This window comes from Mirounga leonina, unplaced genomic scaffold, assembly GCF_011800145.1.
Source record: "Mirounga leonina isolate KUSES-001 unplaced genomic scaffold, KU_Mleo_1.0 Mir_454, whole genome shotgun sequence".
In the NCBI taxonomy this organism is placed as follows: domain Eukaryota; kingdom Metazoa; phylum Chordata; class Mammalia; order Carnivora; family Phocidae; genus Mirounga; species Mirounga leonina.
The window spans coordinates 6,509,239-6,525,824 of NW_023270763.1; the positions used below are offsets into that span (position 1 = coordinate 6,509,239).

Here is a 16,586-nt window from a genome sequence, read left to right on the forward strand (position 1 = left end):
TTAGATGCTCATTATTAAGTTGAGGAACTTTCCTTCTCTTCCTAGTTTGTGAGTTTTTATCATGAAATGGTGTTGGAGGTATCCATTTTATTTTTTGTTTTGAAGAGGGCATGTGCTGTGGTGAACACTGGGTGTTATAGTTAACTAATGAATCACTGAACACTGCATCAAGGACTAATTATGTACTATACCGTGGCTAACTGAACGTAATAAAAAAAGTAAAAAGCTATGTGGGAAAAAATAAAAACAAAACACACATATGACAAAAAAATTTTTTAAATTTAAATTTAATTTAATTAACATGTTCTGTATTATTAGTTTCACAGGTAGAATTCAGTGATTCATCAGTTACATACAACATCCAGTGCTCATTACTTCATTACTATATGCCCATCATCTGGTTACCCCATTCCTCCAGCCACCTCCCTGGGAGCAATTTTCAGTTTGTTCCCTACAGTTAAGCATGTCTTATGGTCTGCCTCCCTCTCTGTTTTTATCTTATTTTATTTTTCCTTCCCTTCTCCTATGTTCATCTGTTTTGTTTCTTAAATTCCACATATGAGTGAAATCATATGATAATTGGATTTCTCTGATTAACTTATTTCGCTTAGCATGATACCCTCTAGCTCCAACCATGTTGTTGCAAATGGCAAGATATCATTCTTTTTGATGGCTAAGTAATATTCCATTATATATATACCATGTCTTAATTATCCATTCATCTGTCAATGGACATCTGGGCTCTTTCCATATTTTGGCAATTGTGGACATTGCTGCTATAATCATTGGGGTGTATGTGCCCCTTAAAATCACTATGTTTGTATCCTTCTGATAAATACCTAGTAGTCCAATTGCTGGATTGTAGGGTAGCTCTGTTTTTAAGTTTTTGAGGAACCTCCATACTGTTTTCCAGAGTGGCTGCACCAGTTTGCATTTCCACCAACAGTGTATGAGGGTTCCCTTTCTCTGCATCCTGGTCAACATCTGTTGTTCCCTGAGTTGTTAACTTTAGCCATGGAGATATCCATTTTAAAACAAACTATAATTTTGGAAAATGGAAGAAATACTCAAACTGGTTGACTTGCTAGGCCAGTCCCAAGATGATATATTGAAGAGAGAATTATTTCTCTCTTTTTCCTTATGTCCCTTTGGGGAAAATACAGGGACAAGAGATTTCCATATTACTGTATCATTTCTTCACAAGAGCAAATAGATTCCTCATCTTTTTAGTGTTAATTACAATTTAAAAAAAAAAAAATCACCGTATCAAGACATCCATTTCTCATGCTGTGGATATATGTAAAGGCAGAACTGGTCTGAGGCAACATGCAGTTTTCCAGGCTATCTGGCTGCCTTCTACCAATCCAATTCTACTCTGCACAGCTTAGGAGAATGTACTAGGTGTTAATCCTCTGTATTCCCCTGGAGGAGTAGTTTCCCTGCCAAATTTTCCCATACCACATCAGGTGGCTGGATGTGTCCTCAACCTTGTGGGAGGCTAGGCATTTGGGGTAAGTATCTGTTAATAACCTACCATAGGGCCTACTACTAAGTTGATAATCACTAAATATTTGTTGAATAATTTCTGCCTGTTTAACAAAATTTCCACAACCTTTGAGACCTCCAAAACTTATGTAGGGCAAATTGTGTTTTTCTTTGACTCTAGTGTTTTGGTCCAGTGGGATTTATGAAAAGTGCAATCTCTTTGTCTGAGGATGAAGAATGGAAGAGAATGCGAACATTGCTGTCTCCAACCTTCACTAGCGGAAAGCTCAAGGAGGTAAGAAAAGAAGAGGACTTTCAGTGAGAAAGTTAAGGAATGCATCTGGGGGCAGGTAGGAAATAAAATCACAGTCCATCTCTAAAGGGTAGTCTGCTGAATTTGGGCTTCCTAAAAATGGTCTTTTCATGTCCTACAAGAGACATGATAAGATTTGTTATTACAAATCACTGCTCCATGCTTGTGAAAGCCATGTCATCCTAGGACTTGATTCTCAGATTTAACTTCAGGTGGTGTTGTATTTTGTGTGTAGATGTTCTCCATCATTGGCCAGTATGGAGATGTGTTGGTGAGGAACCTGAGGAAGGAGGCAGAGAAAGGCAAGACCATCATCTTGAAAGAGTAAGTAGGAGTACAGCTGCTGGGATTCTGACTCTGTCACAACATTTTCCAGCTGCTGCTGCCACAGAGCCAAATTCCCACTGTTGAGTTACTCAGTGAACAAGCTGAGGTAGGTGTATGATGTTACAACCCCAGTGAGCCAGCCAAGAAGAGGTAGCTCACCTAAAAAGGCAGAGCAGCCAGGAGAGAAAGGGTCTTCTTTTGTGTACATGAGGGAGGATTAATTTATCTGCTTAGTTGTCACCTTGGATATTCTGGAAGACAAAAATACATTATTTGAAAAGAAGACACATGATTGTACCAAATCTTTGAATGTAGAGAGTATGGAATGGTGGGAGGGAAAGGCACTTGGTACGTGTTGTGCGGGGGGAAGGAACATTAACACGTGGAACTTGGAACAACTTAACCCCCTTCCTGATTTTGTTGAGGATATTAGCAAAACACTAAATATTAATTCTTATGATCAGCTGTCCTTCTTTCAATCTCAAAAGAGAGAAGGCCCTGCTCATGGGATGGGTAAGGTGACCATTTTTTTCCCCTACCTGGAATATATTTTAATAATGTAGGATGAACAGATGTACATTGGGACTGTCCTAGGAAACTAGTGGCATATGATATCTTAGCTATGGCATCCCCTAAGTCAATTTTGGTGTAATTTAATATATATTTTTACACTAGGAACATTCTTGTTCTTACATTTTCCAGAAATGAGTGAGTCCGAAGGATAATCTCAGATTGATGGAGATGAGACAGAGTGGGTCTTTCAGGAGCCTTAGCAGGGGTGTAGAGAAGAAGGGATGGTGTTCTTGGCAGCACAGAACAGGGTGTTGGTGTTCTATCATGTGCTGAAGAGGAATCAACTCTGAGTGTAGATACTGTGGTGAGAGGAGATCCTGATCAATTTCACCTACTTGGCCCTGAGGAAGGGTTAATTATTCCACCATTTGTCCTTCTCAGACACAGTGCTAATCCACCTTCTACTGCCCATACTCAAAACACACTACTGTAATATGTCCAGCTCTTGGTCTCTAACCCTCCATGACTGAGCTCCTTGCGCTCAGAGGTGTGTCTAACATGTTACAGTGTCCCCATGACCCCTAGCACAAGACCAGCTGCATCAGTGGCACCTCCTGAGCACCTCGTGAGTGAGTGTGATGTCATAGAGACTCTTCAGATGATGTAGCAGGTGGTTCTGGAAGTGTGGCTCTTGTCTTGCCTGGTCATTGGAATCTACACGTACTTCCTGTTTCATGTGTTTGATAAGAACAGTAAAAAGGTATCGCTTTTAATTATCTACATCTTTCTTTCTCTACTAAGCATCTTTGGTGCCTACAGCATGGATGTGATTACCAGCACATCGTTTGGAGTGAACATTGATTCCCTCAACAACCCACAGGATCCCTTTGTGGAAAATACTAAGAAGCTCTTAAAATTTGATTTACTTGATCCATTTTTCTTCTCAGTATGTAAGTACAGTACTAGTTTTCTCTTTTTCCTTCCTTCCCCTTTTCTCCCCTTCCTTCCTTCCTCTCTCACTTCTTCCCTTACTACCTTTCTACAACAATTTTACTGAGATATAACTTCATATAACATATATGTCCCCCTTTTTAAAAATTTATTTTTTCTTATGTTAGTCACCATACAGTACATCATTAGTTTTTGAGGTAGTGTTCCATGATTCATTGTTTGTGTATAGGACCCAGTGCCCCATGCAATACATGCCCTCCTTAATACCCATCACGTGAAATAAGTCAAGCAGAGAAAGTCAATTATCATATGTTTTCACTTATTTGTGGAACATAAGGAATAGCACGGAAGACATTAGGAGAAGGAAGGGAAAAATGAAGAGGGGGAAATCAAAGGGAGAGACAAACCATGAGAGACTATGTCCTCCTTTAAAATGTACAATTTAATTTTTACAGTCTGAGTGTTCGTCGTCCAAGGAATGGATAATGAAAATGTGATATGTATATACCATGGAATCTTATTCAGCCATAAAAATGGAAGGAAATTCTGTATTTGGACAACATGGATGGATCCTGAGGGCATTATTAAATGAAATGAGTCAGGCAGGGAAAGACACATATTGTATGACTTCAATTACACGTGGAATAAAAAAACAATACAAGAAATGAAGTCATACAAAAAGGAGATCAGATGTAGTTCTCAGAGGCAGGGATTGGGGGGTGGGACTTGAATGAAGGTGACCAAAGGTACACACTTACAGTTATAAGATATATGAGTCCTGGACTGGTAAATACAACATGATGACTATAGTTAACACTACTGTATGATGTATTTGTAAATTGTCATCATAATGGCAGAAAACTTTGTTTTTATAACTATATGGGATGATGCATGTTAACTAATCTTATTGTGGTAATCATTTTTATATATGTATGTCAAATATATGCAGTACACCTTATCTTATATAATACTGTATGTCTGTTATAACTCAAGGAAACTGAAAACTCTTCTTGGTGCATTCAAAGATATGTGTAACGTTTACTGCAGTTAATTGTTGGAATATTGTTGTCAACACAGAAATCCTGTACTTTTTTACTATCACTACCTACTTTCCTTAGCCTTAAGCAACCACTAATCTGCTTTCTGTCTGATAGATTTGCCTCTTCTGGACTCTTCATACAGATAGAATCATATAACATGTGATTTTTGTGGCTGCCTTCCTTCATTAGCATAATGTTTTCAAGGTTCATCCATGTTGCAGCATGCATCAGAACTTTCTTTTTATGGCAGAACAATATTCCATTGTATGGGCATACTGCATTTTGTTTATCCTTCCATCTTTTGAGGGACATTTGGGTTGTTTCCAACTCTTGGCTATTGTGAAGAATAGTACTGCTATCCACATTCATGCACAAGTTTTTGTTTGAATACCCGTTTTTAATTCTTTTGGGTGTGTATTCTGAGATGGAATTGTGAAGCAACTTTGCTGTTTGTAGAATGCTTTGTATTGTAACTTGCTATGTTGCTAAGGAAAATGTGTGTTTAATTTAATAAGGAACTGCCAAACTGTTTTCCACAATAATGACATCATTTTACATTCCCACCAGTTAAACATGAGGGTTCTGGTTTCTGCTCATCCTTGCCAACAGTTGGTCTACATTTGTCTATCTTTTTGATGATGGCCATCTTAATGAGTGTGAAAGGTATCCCATTGTGGTTTTGTTTTGCATTTCCAATGACTAGTGAGGTTGAGCAACTTTTTATATGCTTGTTGCCTATTTCATAACTTCTTTTTTAAATTTAATTTTTTATTTAAATTCAGTTATCCAAGGTATAGTGCATCATTTGTTTTTTTTTGTTTTTGTTTTTTTAAATATTTTATTTATTTTTTTTTAGAGAGCGAGCGAGAGAGAAACAGCATGAGAGGGGAGAGGGTCAGAGGGAGAAGCAGGCTCCCCGCCGAGCCGGGAGCCCGATGTGGGACTCGATCCCAGGACCCTGGGATCATGACCTGAGCCGAAGGCAGACGCTTAACCATCTGAGCCACCCAGGCGCCCATGCATCATTTGTTTTTGATATAATATTCAGTGATTCATTAGTTGAGTATATCACCCAATTCTCGTCATATCAGGTGCCCTCTTTAATGCCCATCACCCAGTTACCCCATCCCCCCACCCACATTCCTTTCCACAAACCTCAGTTTGTTTCCTGGAATGAAGAGTCTCATATGGTTTGTCTCCTTCTCTGATTTATTTCCATTCAGTTCCCCCCCACCGACACCCTTATTGTTCTCTGTACTATTTCTTATGTTCCACATTTGAGTGAAACCATATGATAATTGTATTTCTCTGATTGACTTATTTCACTTAGCATAATACCCTCCACTTGCATCCATGTCAATGTAAATGGTAGATATTCATCCTTTCTGATGGCTGAGTAATATTCCATTGTATATATGAACCACATCTTCTTTATCCATTCATCTGTTGAAGGACATCTTGGCTCCTTCCACAGTTTGGCTGTTGTGGACATTGCTGCTTTGAGCATTGGGGTGCACAACTTCTTTAGCTAAATGTGTATTCAAATTCTTGCCCATTTCTGGTTCAGTTGTTTGTCTGTTTTTGAGTTGTAAGAGTTGTCTGCATCTTCTAGATAAAAGACTCTTAAGATATATGATTTGAAAATTTTTTCTCCCATTCTGTAGGTGTCTTTTCACTTTCTTCAAAGTGTTCTTTGTAGCAAAAAATTTTTAATTTTGATGATGTACAATTTATGCATTTTTCCATTTTTATCTGTGATTTTAGTGTCATATTTAAGAATTTATTGTAATTTCTGAGGTCATGTGACTTGTCCCAGTAACATTTATTGAAAAGACTATCTTATTCCATTGAATGGTATTGGAAACCTTCTCAAAATTCAGTTGACCATAAACACATGGGTATAATTTTGAACTCCAAATTCAATTCCATTGATCTATATGTCTCTCCTTATGCCTGAACCACACTGTCTTGATCATTATAGCTTTGTGGTAAGTTTTGAAACTGGAAGTTGGAGTTCTACAGTTTTATTCTTTTCTTTTTTCCCTCCAAGATTGTTTTGGTCATTCTGGGTTCCTTACATTCCATATGAATTTTATTTATTTATTTATTTATTTTTAAAGATTTTATTTACTTATTTGACAGAGAGACACAGTGAGAGAGGGAACACAAGCAGGGGGAGTGGGAGAGGGAGAAGCAGGCTTCCCACTGAGCAGGGAGCCCAATGCGGGGCTCAATCCCAGGACCCTGGGATCAGGACCTGAGCCAAAGCAGGTGCTTAATGACTGAGCCACCCAGGCGCCCCTCCATATGAATTTTAATTTCAGTGTGTCAATTTCTACACAGAAGCCAGCTAGGATTCTTATAGGGAGTACATTCATCTGTAGATCAGTTTGAGGAGTATTGCCATCTTGGCAATATTAAGTTCTAATCCATGATCATTGGATGTTTTTCTGTTTACATAGATCTTCTTTAATTTATTTCAACAATATTTGTGGTTTTCAGAGCATAAGCACTTCTTTTGTTAAAGCTATTCCTAAGTATTCTGTTCTTCTTGATGTTATTGTAAAGGAGTTTATAGTCCTAATTTCACTTTTGGATTTTTTATCACAATGTATGAAATGTAATTGATTTTATTGAGGCTCTAGTCCAAAATAAAAGGCTAAGAGATCCAGGAATGTAATCCTGTTCCTTTGGTCACTCCAAAGATGTGGCAGGAGACACTGATCTGACTGTTCTAGTGGTGGCCCATATGTGTGACTTGCTCTGGCTCAGCCATTGGCTTGAAAGTTCAAGTAAAGGTCATAGAGGGAATAACTCCGATATGAATGAATCCTGGTGTCTTTTAATCCTCAGGTTGGTAGACCAAATTATAATTGCTCCAGGGCAATTTTGCATTTTCACTGATATTTCCATTGCTTTTTTTCCTTATAGCACTGTTTCCATTCCTTATCCCAGTTTTTGAAATATTAAATATCTCACTATTTCCAAAACGTGTTACTGATTTTTTCATGAAATCTGTAAAAAGGATGAAGGAAAGTCGCCTCAAAGATAAACAAAAGGTAAATCTGGTGGTGGTTACATGTGCATGTTCACTTTTGATCTGTTATTGAACTGTATACATCTGATGTACACACTTCTAAGTAGGTTTTTATGGTAGGTAGAGAACTATAGGGTTTAGAGCAGGAGACTTCTAACATTTTAGAGAGAATGAAGAAGGTGGAGGTCAGGGAAGGAGATAAGAAGATGAGTCAGAGAGACAATGTTTAAAATTTAAGAATAAGCTTGCCAACGAGTATGTCACTGCATAATCTTCAGTGAGAGGAAAAACTACCACTTCCTTTCAATAAATTGTCAAAACTTAAAAATTACTGTGTAAAATATTTTTCCTGGTAGTATGATTTTGCCAGATCTTACAGTGACAAAGAATCCCTTCAATTCTAAGCCTCTTTTCTTACAGTCTCCAGTGGAAGTTCCCCTCAGGCACCTGGTTATGTTAATAACATAATAATAACAATAATATCATAATGTGGAGTGGGCAAGTGTCTTCTTTGGACACTGTGGCTGCAAGCTGGCCGAGTAGGCTTTGCCTTCCTGAGACTTGGCGGCCAGCACTAAGATGTGTGTAGGACAAGGAGACAGGGCTGGTTCCCCAGGATGTCTCTGAAGATTGTGCAGAGTTCTGGGAGGGTGGGACATTGGAAGATGCTGACGCAGAAGCTGCCCGTGGACTCTGCAGAGGTCAGGGAATTGGTCTATGTGACCATTCATTAAGAATTAAGGCTGGGGGCGCCTGGGTGGCTCAGTCGGTTGAGCGACTGCCTTCGGCTCAGGTCATGATCCTGGAGTCCCGGGATCGAGTCCCGCATCGGGCTCCCTGCTCGACAGGGAGTTTGCTTCTCCCTCTGACCGTCCTCCCTCTCATGCTGTCTCTCATTCTCTCTCTCTCAAATAAATAAATAAAATCTTAAAAAAAAAAAAGAATTAAGGCTGGAAAAACAAAAGGACTGAAGTCAGGGACTCTCTCCCCAGCTAGTAGGTATGACAGGAGAGGGAGCAGGAAATACTTGGGCCAGGAAGCTGTGTTCAAAAGCCAGAGAAGCTGAGGATCAGAGAGAGCAAGAACCAAAAAGCAATGGGACATAATGGCTGGATTCCTGTCAGGGAAATATCATGCTCTCCAAGATTTGTAGCTGGACATTTTTGTTCACTGATGACTCTGGAAACACTAGTTAAACTTCTGGATGTACAAAAGGAATGAGATCTTGCCATTTGCAATGACGTGGATGGAACTGGAGGGTATTATGCTGAGCGAAATAAGTCAAACAGAGAAAGACATGTATCATATGACCTCACTGATATGAGGAATTCTTAATCTCAGGAAACAAACAGCATTGCTGGAGTGGGGGGTGGGATGGGGGAATGGGGTGACTGGGTGATAGACACTGGGGAGGGTATGTGCTCTGGTAAGCGCTGTGAATTGTGCAAGACTGTTGAATCTCAGATCTGTACCTCTGAAACAAATAATGCAATATATGTTAAGGAAAAAAAAAAGATGATAGCAGGAGGGAAGAATGAAGGGGGGGAAATGGGAGGGGGAGACGAACCATGAGAGACGATGGACTCTGAAAAACAGACTGAGGGTTCTAGAGGGGGGTGGGAGGATGGGTTAGCCTGGTGATGGGTATTAAAGAGGGCACGTTCTGCATGGAGCACTGGGCGTTATGCACAAACAGTGAATCATGGAACACTACATCAAAAACTAATGATGTAATGTATGGTGATTAACATAACAATAAAAAACCTTCTGGATGTAAAGGGGCCATATTCTCAGGAAAGAAGTTAGATACTCCATCCCTGTTTTATTTCTGACTTCACAAGTGACTTTTTGTCATTGAAATGTCTCTTTCTGTTTCCAGCACCGAGTGGATTTTCTTCAGCTGATGATTAACTCCCAGAATTCCAAAGAAATAGACACCCATAAAGGTAAGCAAGGAAAGCTCCAGATGACTCTTGATGGGGTGGCTCAGAGACAGGGGGTGGTTCTGAGATATGGAGGAAGATTTTTAGCAGATGGAATATCAGAAAATCAAAGAAAGACACATGTTCAGATACAAATGGTAGCCAGAGCATTTTCCAGAAGAACACAGCCACAGTTTTTTCAAAGCTTGAAGGGCAATGTTAGACAAAGCAGTCAGTGGTCTGCCACATGGGAGCGTGTTTCCAATGTCAGTCCTCCAGCCTAATCCAGACCCATTTAATCAGACCCTCGGCCTGGAAATTCACATCAAGGCTCATCACGTCAGGAGGCACCTGGCCCCAGTATTGGCAACCTTCTTTTGGAACACTTGGTTAAACTTGTGTTCACTGGCTTAATCTACTCCCAAGTTTTTTTTCCTTTTGTAATTAAGAAGTAACTAGTGCAGGATGACTTTGCGACTGTGTACATGTGGTGTTTGTCTTTAAACCATCACCTACTACTTTTACCATCCGTGGATGGTATTTGACTAAAACTATTATTACTATGATGGTTGCAAAATGATGGCTTTCTACTTCTACCATTTCTTCTACATTTAGAGTGATAGTCCATTGTTAGGGTGGGCTTTCCATTCATCATCATTATTGTATTAGTTTATTTATATATGTCAGTATGATCTTAATATTACTTAGTCTCTTACATTTTTTTAAATTTAGATTGTCAATTCTTTCAGATTTGTCCTCTAGAAGCCATTTTAAGTGGGCTCCTGTGTCCTTTTTTTTCTCTTTCTTCTTCTTTATGGGTTCTATAGACTTTATTTTTTTAAAAGATTTTATTTATTTATTTGACAGAGAGACACATGAGAGAGGAAACACAAACAGGGGGAGTAGGAGAGGGAGAAGCAGGCTTCCCGCTGAGCAGGGAGCCCGATGCGGGGCTCGATCCCAGGACCCCTGGATCATGACCTGAGCTGAAGACAGATGCTTAACAACTGAGCCACCCAGGTGCCCCTAGACTTTATTTTTTATAGCAGTTTTATGTTCGCTGCAAAATTGAAAGACACAGAGACTTATCCCATATCCCTTCCGCCCCACCTACATACTGCATCTCCCACTATCAAAATCCCTCACGATGTGGTAATTTTGTTACAATCAATGCCCCTACAATGACAGATTATTACCACCCCAAATCAATAGTTTACATTACAGTTCACCCTTGGTGTTGTACATGCTATGGGTTTAGACGTATGTATAATGATGTATATCCACCATTATAGCACATAGAGTATTCTATGTCTTTTTCCCATTTATTTTATGAGCATTTCCTTGCATTCTGGTATGAGACATTCCAGGTTTCTCTTCTGTTTCCCCTGATGAGCCCTGGAATCATCCACTTCTCCAAGAAGCTCTGTTTCCTTTTAGTGAGAAATGGTATTTAGAAAGCAAAATCTGGGATCTAGGAGTGCTCATTGCTACAAGGGTTTCTTTGTTTCTATTTCCTCTCAGTGGGCCAAGCAAAGAACATCAAATATATTTACACAGGACTGATGAAGATAAATATTTCTATATCCATAACCAGTGATGTAATTATGGTCTCTGCATCTGAAAGAAAAAAGGAGTCTTGACTTAATTGTTGTTTCTATGACTGAAATATTCCCATTGTGGTTAATTTCAAGCTATCTATGGTTTGACAACCATCGCACAAAATTCTTGAATATATAACAGTTGATTCTAGAGAAAAACGATGGGCTTACTCTATGACACCACTCACTCTCTCCATATATATCTATATATCTATAACTATGCCTACTTCTATTTTTTTCTATCATCTATCTATTTATCTCTATCTATCTAGTTCTACTACTTTCTGTGATAAAGGAAATATTCTATATATGCTTGGTTCTATGAACCACTACACACATGTGGTTATTGAGCACTTGACATGTGGCTAGTGTCACTGAAGATCTGAATCTTATATTCTATTTAATATAATTAAGTAAAACTTAAATATAAATAGCCACATCTGGCAAGTGGCTACCTTATTGGACAGCACAGCTCTAAAGTTTGATTATCATGGGGTTCATGGTAATCAAGAGCAAGAATTTGATAGTTGAATTTTCCACAGCAGCATCACAGAAAGTATGACTGGGAAATCAGAACTCTATAGACCTTTCTTACACTTTTTTATGGTTTTTAGTTGTGAGTTATGTGTTTGTGGCAAGTGCCAAGTTCATTTCAGTGCTCTACGTATCCAAATGTCCTGATACAGTTCTGATCAAAGAGATCAGAGCATGACCATGCTGTCTTTCTGCCAGGAGAAAATCAAAGGAGATGCCAACTTATATTCAGAGTGGGGCCGTTCACTAAGGAAGGTGACTGATTCAGGCCATGATTGAATAGGCATTGCTAATTCCATTCACTGCATTCAGTTTGTCTATATTTCTTGCCAGCCAGTACCCTGCTATTGACACATTCTTTCTTCTGCTCCTTTAATGGCATGGATTATCCTAGTTCTATAGACTCTTCTCACTTTGTCTGTGTCATAGTTTCTGTACACATTGGAGATCATCCACTTGAGAAGTTGTGTGCCAGGTCTTCTATTAGCTGAGACCTCAGAAAGGTATAATCTATGCTTCTCAAGGTAGGTTGTGCACACAAATCACCACATCTCATGAAAGGTCAGATTTTGATTTGATACTTTTAGGGTGAAGTTTGAGATTCTGCATTTCTAATAAGTTCCCAGATGCTGCAGATCCCACACTTTGAGCAGCAAGAGTTTATCTGTAGCTCAATTGTGTTCTCTTAAGTTCCTGCAAATATGTTTAGATGAAAGATCATTCATTTTTTCCTGATAATTAAGCCTTAGCATTGCAAACTCTCTAAAGAAATTTAAGTTCTGTTTTAGCTGGAAGGATTTAAATTTTCCTGGGGGAGAATGCTATCCCATGTGACTTAGGACTGAAGTCCTTTTCAGATTCTCCAAAGGACATACAGAAAACTCTGTGTGCATTAGACAGAAATGCCAGCTCCTGAAATTGGTGGGGAGGGTGGCATGAGCAGGAGCAGATGGCCAAGAATAGTATAGACCATGGGAATAAGCACATCAAGACAATTTCTTGCTTTTCTGGCTCTGTAGGTAGACAGAGTGCAAACCACTGTGAGTTTGATTCTGAATTGCTTTTACATTTCCCCCCAAGGGAATTGGGAGTTTCCAATAGATTTCTCATCATCTAAACTGTGATGTTTTATATTCAGCTGCTCTAGCTAAAATGTCTTTGCTTCTTTTAGCTCTCTCTGATCTGGAGCTCGTGGCCCAATCTATTATCTTTATTTTTGCTGGCTACGAGACCACTAGCACTTCTCTTTCCTTCCTTGTGTATGAATTGGCCACTCACCCTGATGTCCAGCAGAAATTGCAGGAGGAGATTGATGCAACTTTCCCCAATAAGGTGAGTGGTACCTACCTGAAGAGGGAGTCAGGATACGCTTGGTTATGTCTCAGTAACACATTAGCCCTCAAACCAAGTGGGTTTTCATAGAAAGGTTTACTTCTAACTCATTAGCATGTCCAACATGGGGATGAGTCTCTGCTTCATATAGTTATTCGGTGATACTGGGGAAAGAGGCTCCACTTTTTTATACCTGCATTATCTGGAACTTGGGGACTAATTGTTGGCTGGGGAACAAGGAACTAGAGTGTTGCTCTCTTGCTTTTCAAATGTTTGGCCCTGAACTGACATCCATCTCATCAGTTCACAGCCGATTTGCAAAGTAGTTTCCCTTAAGTTCCCATGGGCTGGGAACTATGGGGGTCTTCATGGTTATTGGGTGGACTGTGAGTCTCTCTGCCACACACCCTATGAAATGGCAACCCTATTATCTCCATGTAACAATTCAGGAAACTGGGCTACAGAGAGACATCATAACGTTTTAAATTATCATATAACTAGTGGTGAAGAAGCCAAGCTAGGAGCCAGGGTGCCTAGATCCTGATCGACCTCTAACCTCTACAGTGTTGGCTCTTAAATATAACAGCAGGGCTCCTGGGTGGCTCTGTCGGTTAAGGGTCTTCCTTCGGGTTGGATCATGGTCCCAGGGTCCTGGGATCGAGTTCCACATCGGGCTCCCTGATTAGTGGGGAGTCTGCCCCCCCTGCCCCCACCCCTGCTCGTGATCTCTCTCTCTCTCTCTCTCCCTCTCTCCCTCTCTCAAATAAATAAAAAATATGTATATAACACCAAGTGATAGGCACATATTGACCACACTGTTTACTGATCCCTGCCCAACTTGGAGTTCCCTACTTATGAAGAGACCTGGCCTCTGGGGATGGAGTGCCTTATTTGGCAAACAGTGAAACCCTGAAGCAACAACAAGGAGACCCTTCCAGCAACAGAGGGTGGACTGAGAGTAGGGTTCTGATCCTCTATATAACGTTCCATAGAACTGACATTGTGTGTCCACATTTGGTAGCATCCAATCCTACCCTTCTCTTGCCCTACTTGGGTTGAAAGGAAGTAGTGTCTCCCCCAATTATTTATACGTTTTATATAATAGAGTGTTTCTCTCTAAATACTGTAAATATAATTGAAAATGTAGGGAGCAGGATATTTCCACTAGAAGAGTTTATGTGGAAGAGGGAATATTTTCTGTTGCACATTCTTCTTCCATGGTGCAGATGTGTGACCCCTGTTTTGAAAGGGAATGGTGACTTCAACTTCACTTAAGACTAAGGGTCATAGGGAAGGGAAAATAAAATAAGAGAAAAACAGAGAGGGAGGCAAACCATAAAAGACTCTTAAGTATAGGAAACAAACTGAGGGTTGCTGGAGGGGAGGGGGTGGGGGGATGAGGTAACTGGATGATGGGCATTAAGGAGGGCACCTGATGTAATGAACACTGGGTGTTATATGCAACCAATGAATCACTAAATTCTACCCCTGAAATTCATAATACACTCTATGTTAACTAAATTGAATTTTTAAAAAATTTTTAAAAAGATTAAGGTTCACAATCTATTAGTCACTTTAGTTCACATGAGGAAGAAAAACCATACCTGGTATTGGGAAGGATTCAGGTCCTGTTTAGGGGGTTGTCCCTGCAGTCTCCCCTTGTCATTACTATTGCACACATGTCAGTGGGCCATTGAGCAGGTCAAAGGACATGGTAGACATTAAAATGTCCATAAATGCCCTTTATCAAAGCAAATTATTCTTAGGTGTTCCTAACTCTTCAGTAGCAGTGTGTAGAGTGAGTTGAACGTTGATCCCAAATCTCAATGTATCAAAATCTGTTTCTTTCCTTCCAGGCATTGCCCACTTATGATGCCCTTCTACAGATGGAGTATCTGGACATGGTGTTGAATGAGACTCTCAGATTATACCCACTCAGTGGTAGACTTGAGAGGGTCTGTAAGAAAGATGTGGAAATCAGTGGTGTATTCATTCCCAAAGGGATAGTGGTGATGGTGCCGGTCTTTACTCTTCACCGAGACCTGGATCTCTGGCCAGAGCCTGAGGAGTTCCGTCCTGAAAGGTACAGGGAACCCTGGAAAGGGGAACCCACCCTCATGTTGAAGGGTATTCTGATATTTCCTTAGTATAGATGACAAGCATGTGGTTGTACAATTATTTATTTGTACATCTTTTTATTTTTAGAAGTATTTTTCTTATTACAAAATGATCACTGTTGTCAAAATTTTGCAAACTGTAGTTGAGAAAAAAGAAAATTAATGTCATCACCAGTCACATACATCATTATTAATCATGTGATATATGTCCTTGTGGATATTTTTCTATGCATACATAGATTACTAAGAGTTAGGATGGCATTATATATTTTTGAACTACTTACTTAATGTAACAGTAAGCTATAAAAACATACTGTATTTGTGTTTGTGATTATATGCATATACCATAATATACTTCACCATTATCTCATTTAAGAAAATGGGGCTTTTTTTTCCCTTTAAGTTTTTCTGCTCTCGGGCGCCTGGGTGGCTCAGTTGGTTGGGCGACTGCCTTCGGCTCAGGTCATGATCCTGGAGTCCCGGGATCGAGTCCCGCATCGGGCTCCCTACTCAGCAGGGAGCCTGCTTCTCCCTCTGACCCTCCCGCCTCTCGTGTGCTCTCTGTCTCTCTCATTCTCTCTGTCTCAAATAGATAAATAAAATCTTTAAAAAAAAAAAAAAGTTTTTCTGCTCTGTCTAGCTCTCTGAATTTACTCCTCACATTCTCACATTCCATTTTTGTAACCCTGGACCACAGATTCTGATAGCTGTAGTGTGAGAGCAGAGGCTGTTGAGCTGAGTTCACATCGCCGGCAGGAGGAACAACCTCCTGAGGACGGAGGTGTGCAAAGGTCCTGTGCTGTCTGTGGCTGCAGTCCTGTGTCAGCTCCCACCTCTGTCAGGATCAGGGGTTCATCCAAAGCAAGCTCATCTGCTCTCTAGCTGTCTGAGACATCCTCCTTGGAGGGTTCTTGAGCTTTCTGTTCTGATCATTCAGAGCAGAGTGTGGCTTTGGGTGCAGCTTGAATTCTGCTAAAGTCCGTGCTTTCTTGTTTATTGTATTGGTGAGCAAAATTTGGATGAACTTTTTAGGGATCTAGACGTTTAGCCCCTACCCCTAACTCCCTGCTGGCAGAGCCCTTCTCCTGTTGCATGGTGTCCCTAGTGCTAGCAATACATCTACACATAGTACTTGCTGAAAGAACTCAAGAATGACCAAGTCATCCGTTTTCTAGACCAGGAGACCTGATGGTTCCCATAAGCTCAGGAGTTCCCTCTCCTGTAGCTTCTCGAATGGAAACCAGAGAGCACTCCTGGTACTTGTCTGTGATTGATTCAGCCACGAGAGGAAGTGCTTACCTATGTGTGTCAGGGACTGTGCCAGGCGTATGAAATCCATGTATTAAAAGTGCCTATTATGGATAATTTTATTAAAGATTTTATTTATTTGAGAGAGAGAAACAGAGAGAGAGAGAGA

At 40.0% G+C, this 16,586-nt stretch overlaps 2 protein-coding genes across 2 annotated transcripts in view; both read left to right on the forward strand.

Moving 5' to 3' along the window:
• The first annotated feature begins 3,508 nt into the window (after window positions 1-3,508).
• LOC117999383 (cytochrome P450 3A12) overlaps window positions 3,509-16,586 on the forward strand; it is a 93,066-nt gene continuing 79,988 nt past the window's right edge. Inside the window, exon 1 of the mRNA XM_034988445.1 lies at window positions 3,509-3,588. Coding sequence (XP_034844336.1) covers window positions 3,587-3,588 — 2 coding nt within the window. The 5' untranslated portion in view covers window positions 3,509-3,586. The remainder of the gene's footprint in view (window positions 3,589-16,586) is intronic.
• Window positions 6,901-15,258, forward strand: LOC117999387 (cytochrome P450 3A12-like). Its single transcript, XM_034988453.1, has 4 exons — window positions 6,901-7,688; window positions 9,546-9,612; window positions 12,892-13,052; window positions 14,909-15,258. Exons 1-4 carry the CDS (start codon window positions 7,638-7,640, stop codon window positions 15,197-15,199), a joined length of 570 nt encoding a protein of 189 aa, XP_034844344.1. The 5' UTR covers window positions 6,901-7,637; the 3' UTR covers window positions 15,200-15,258.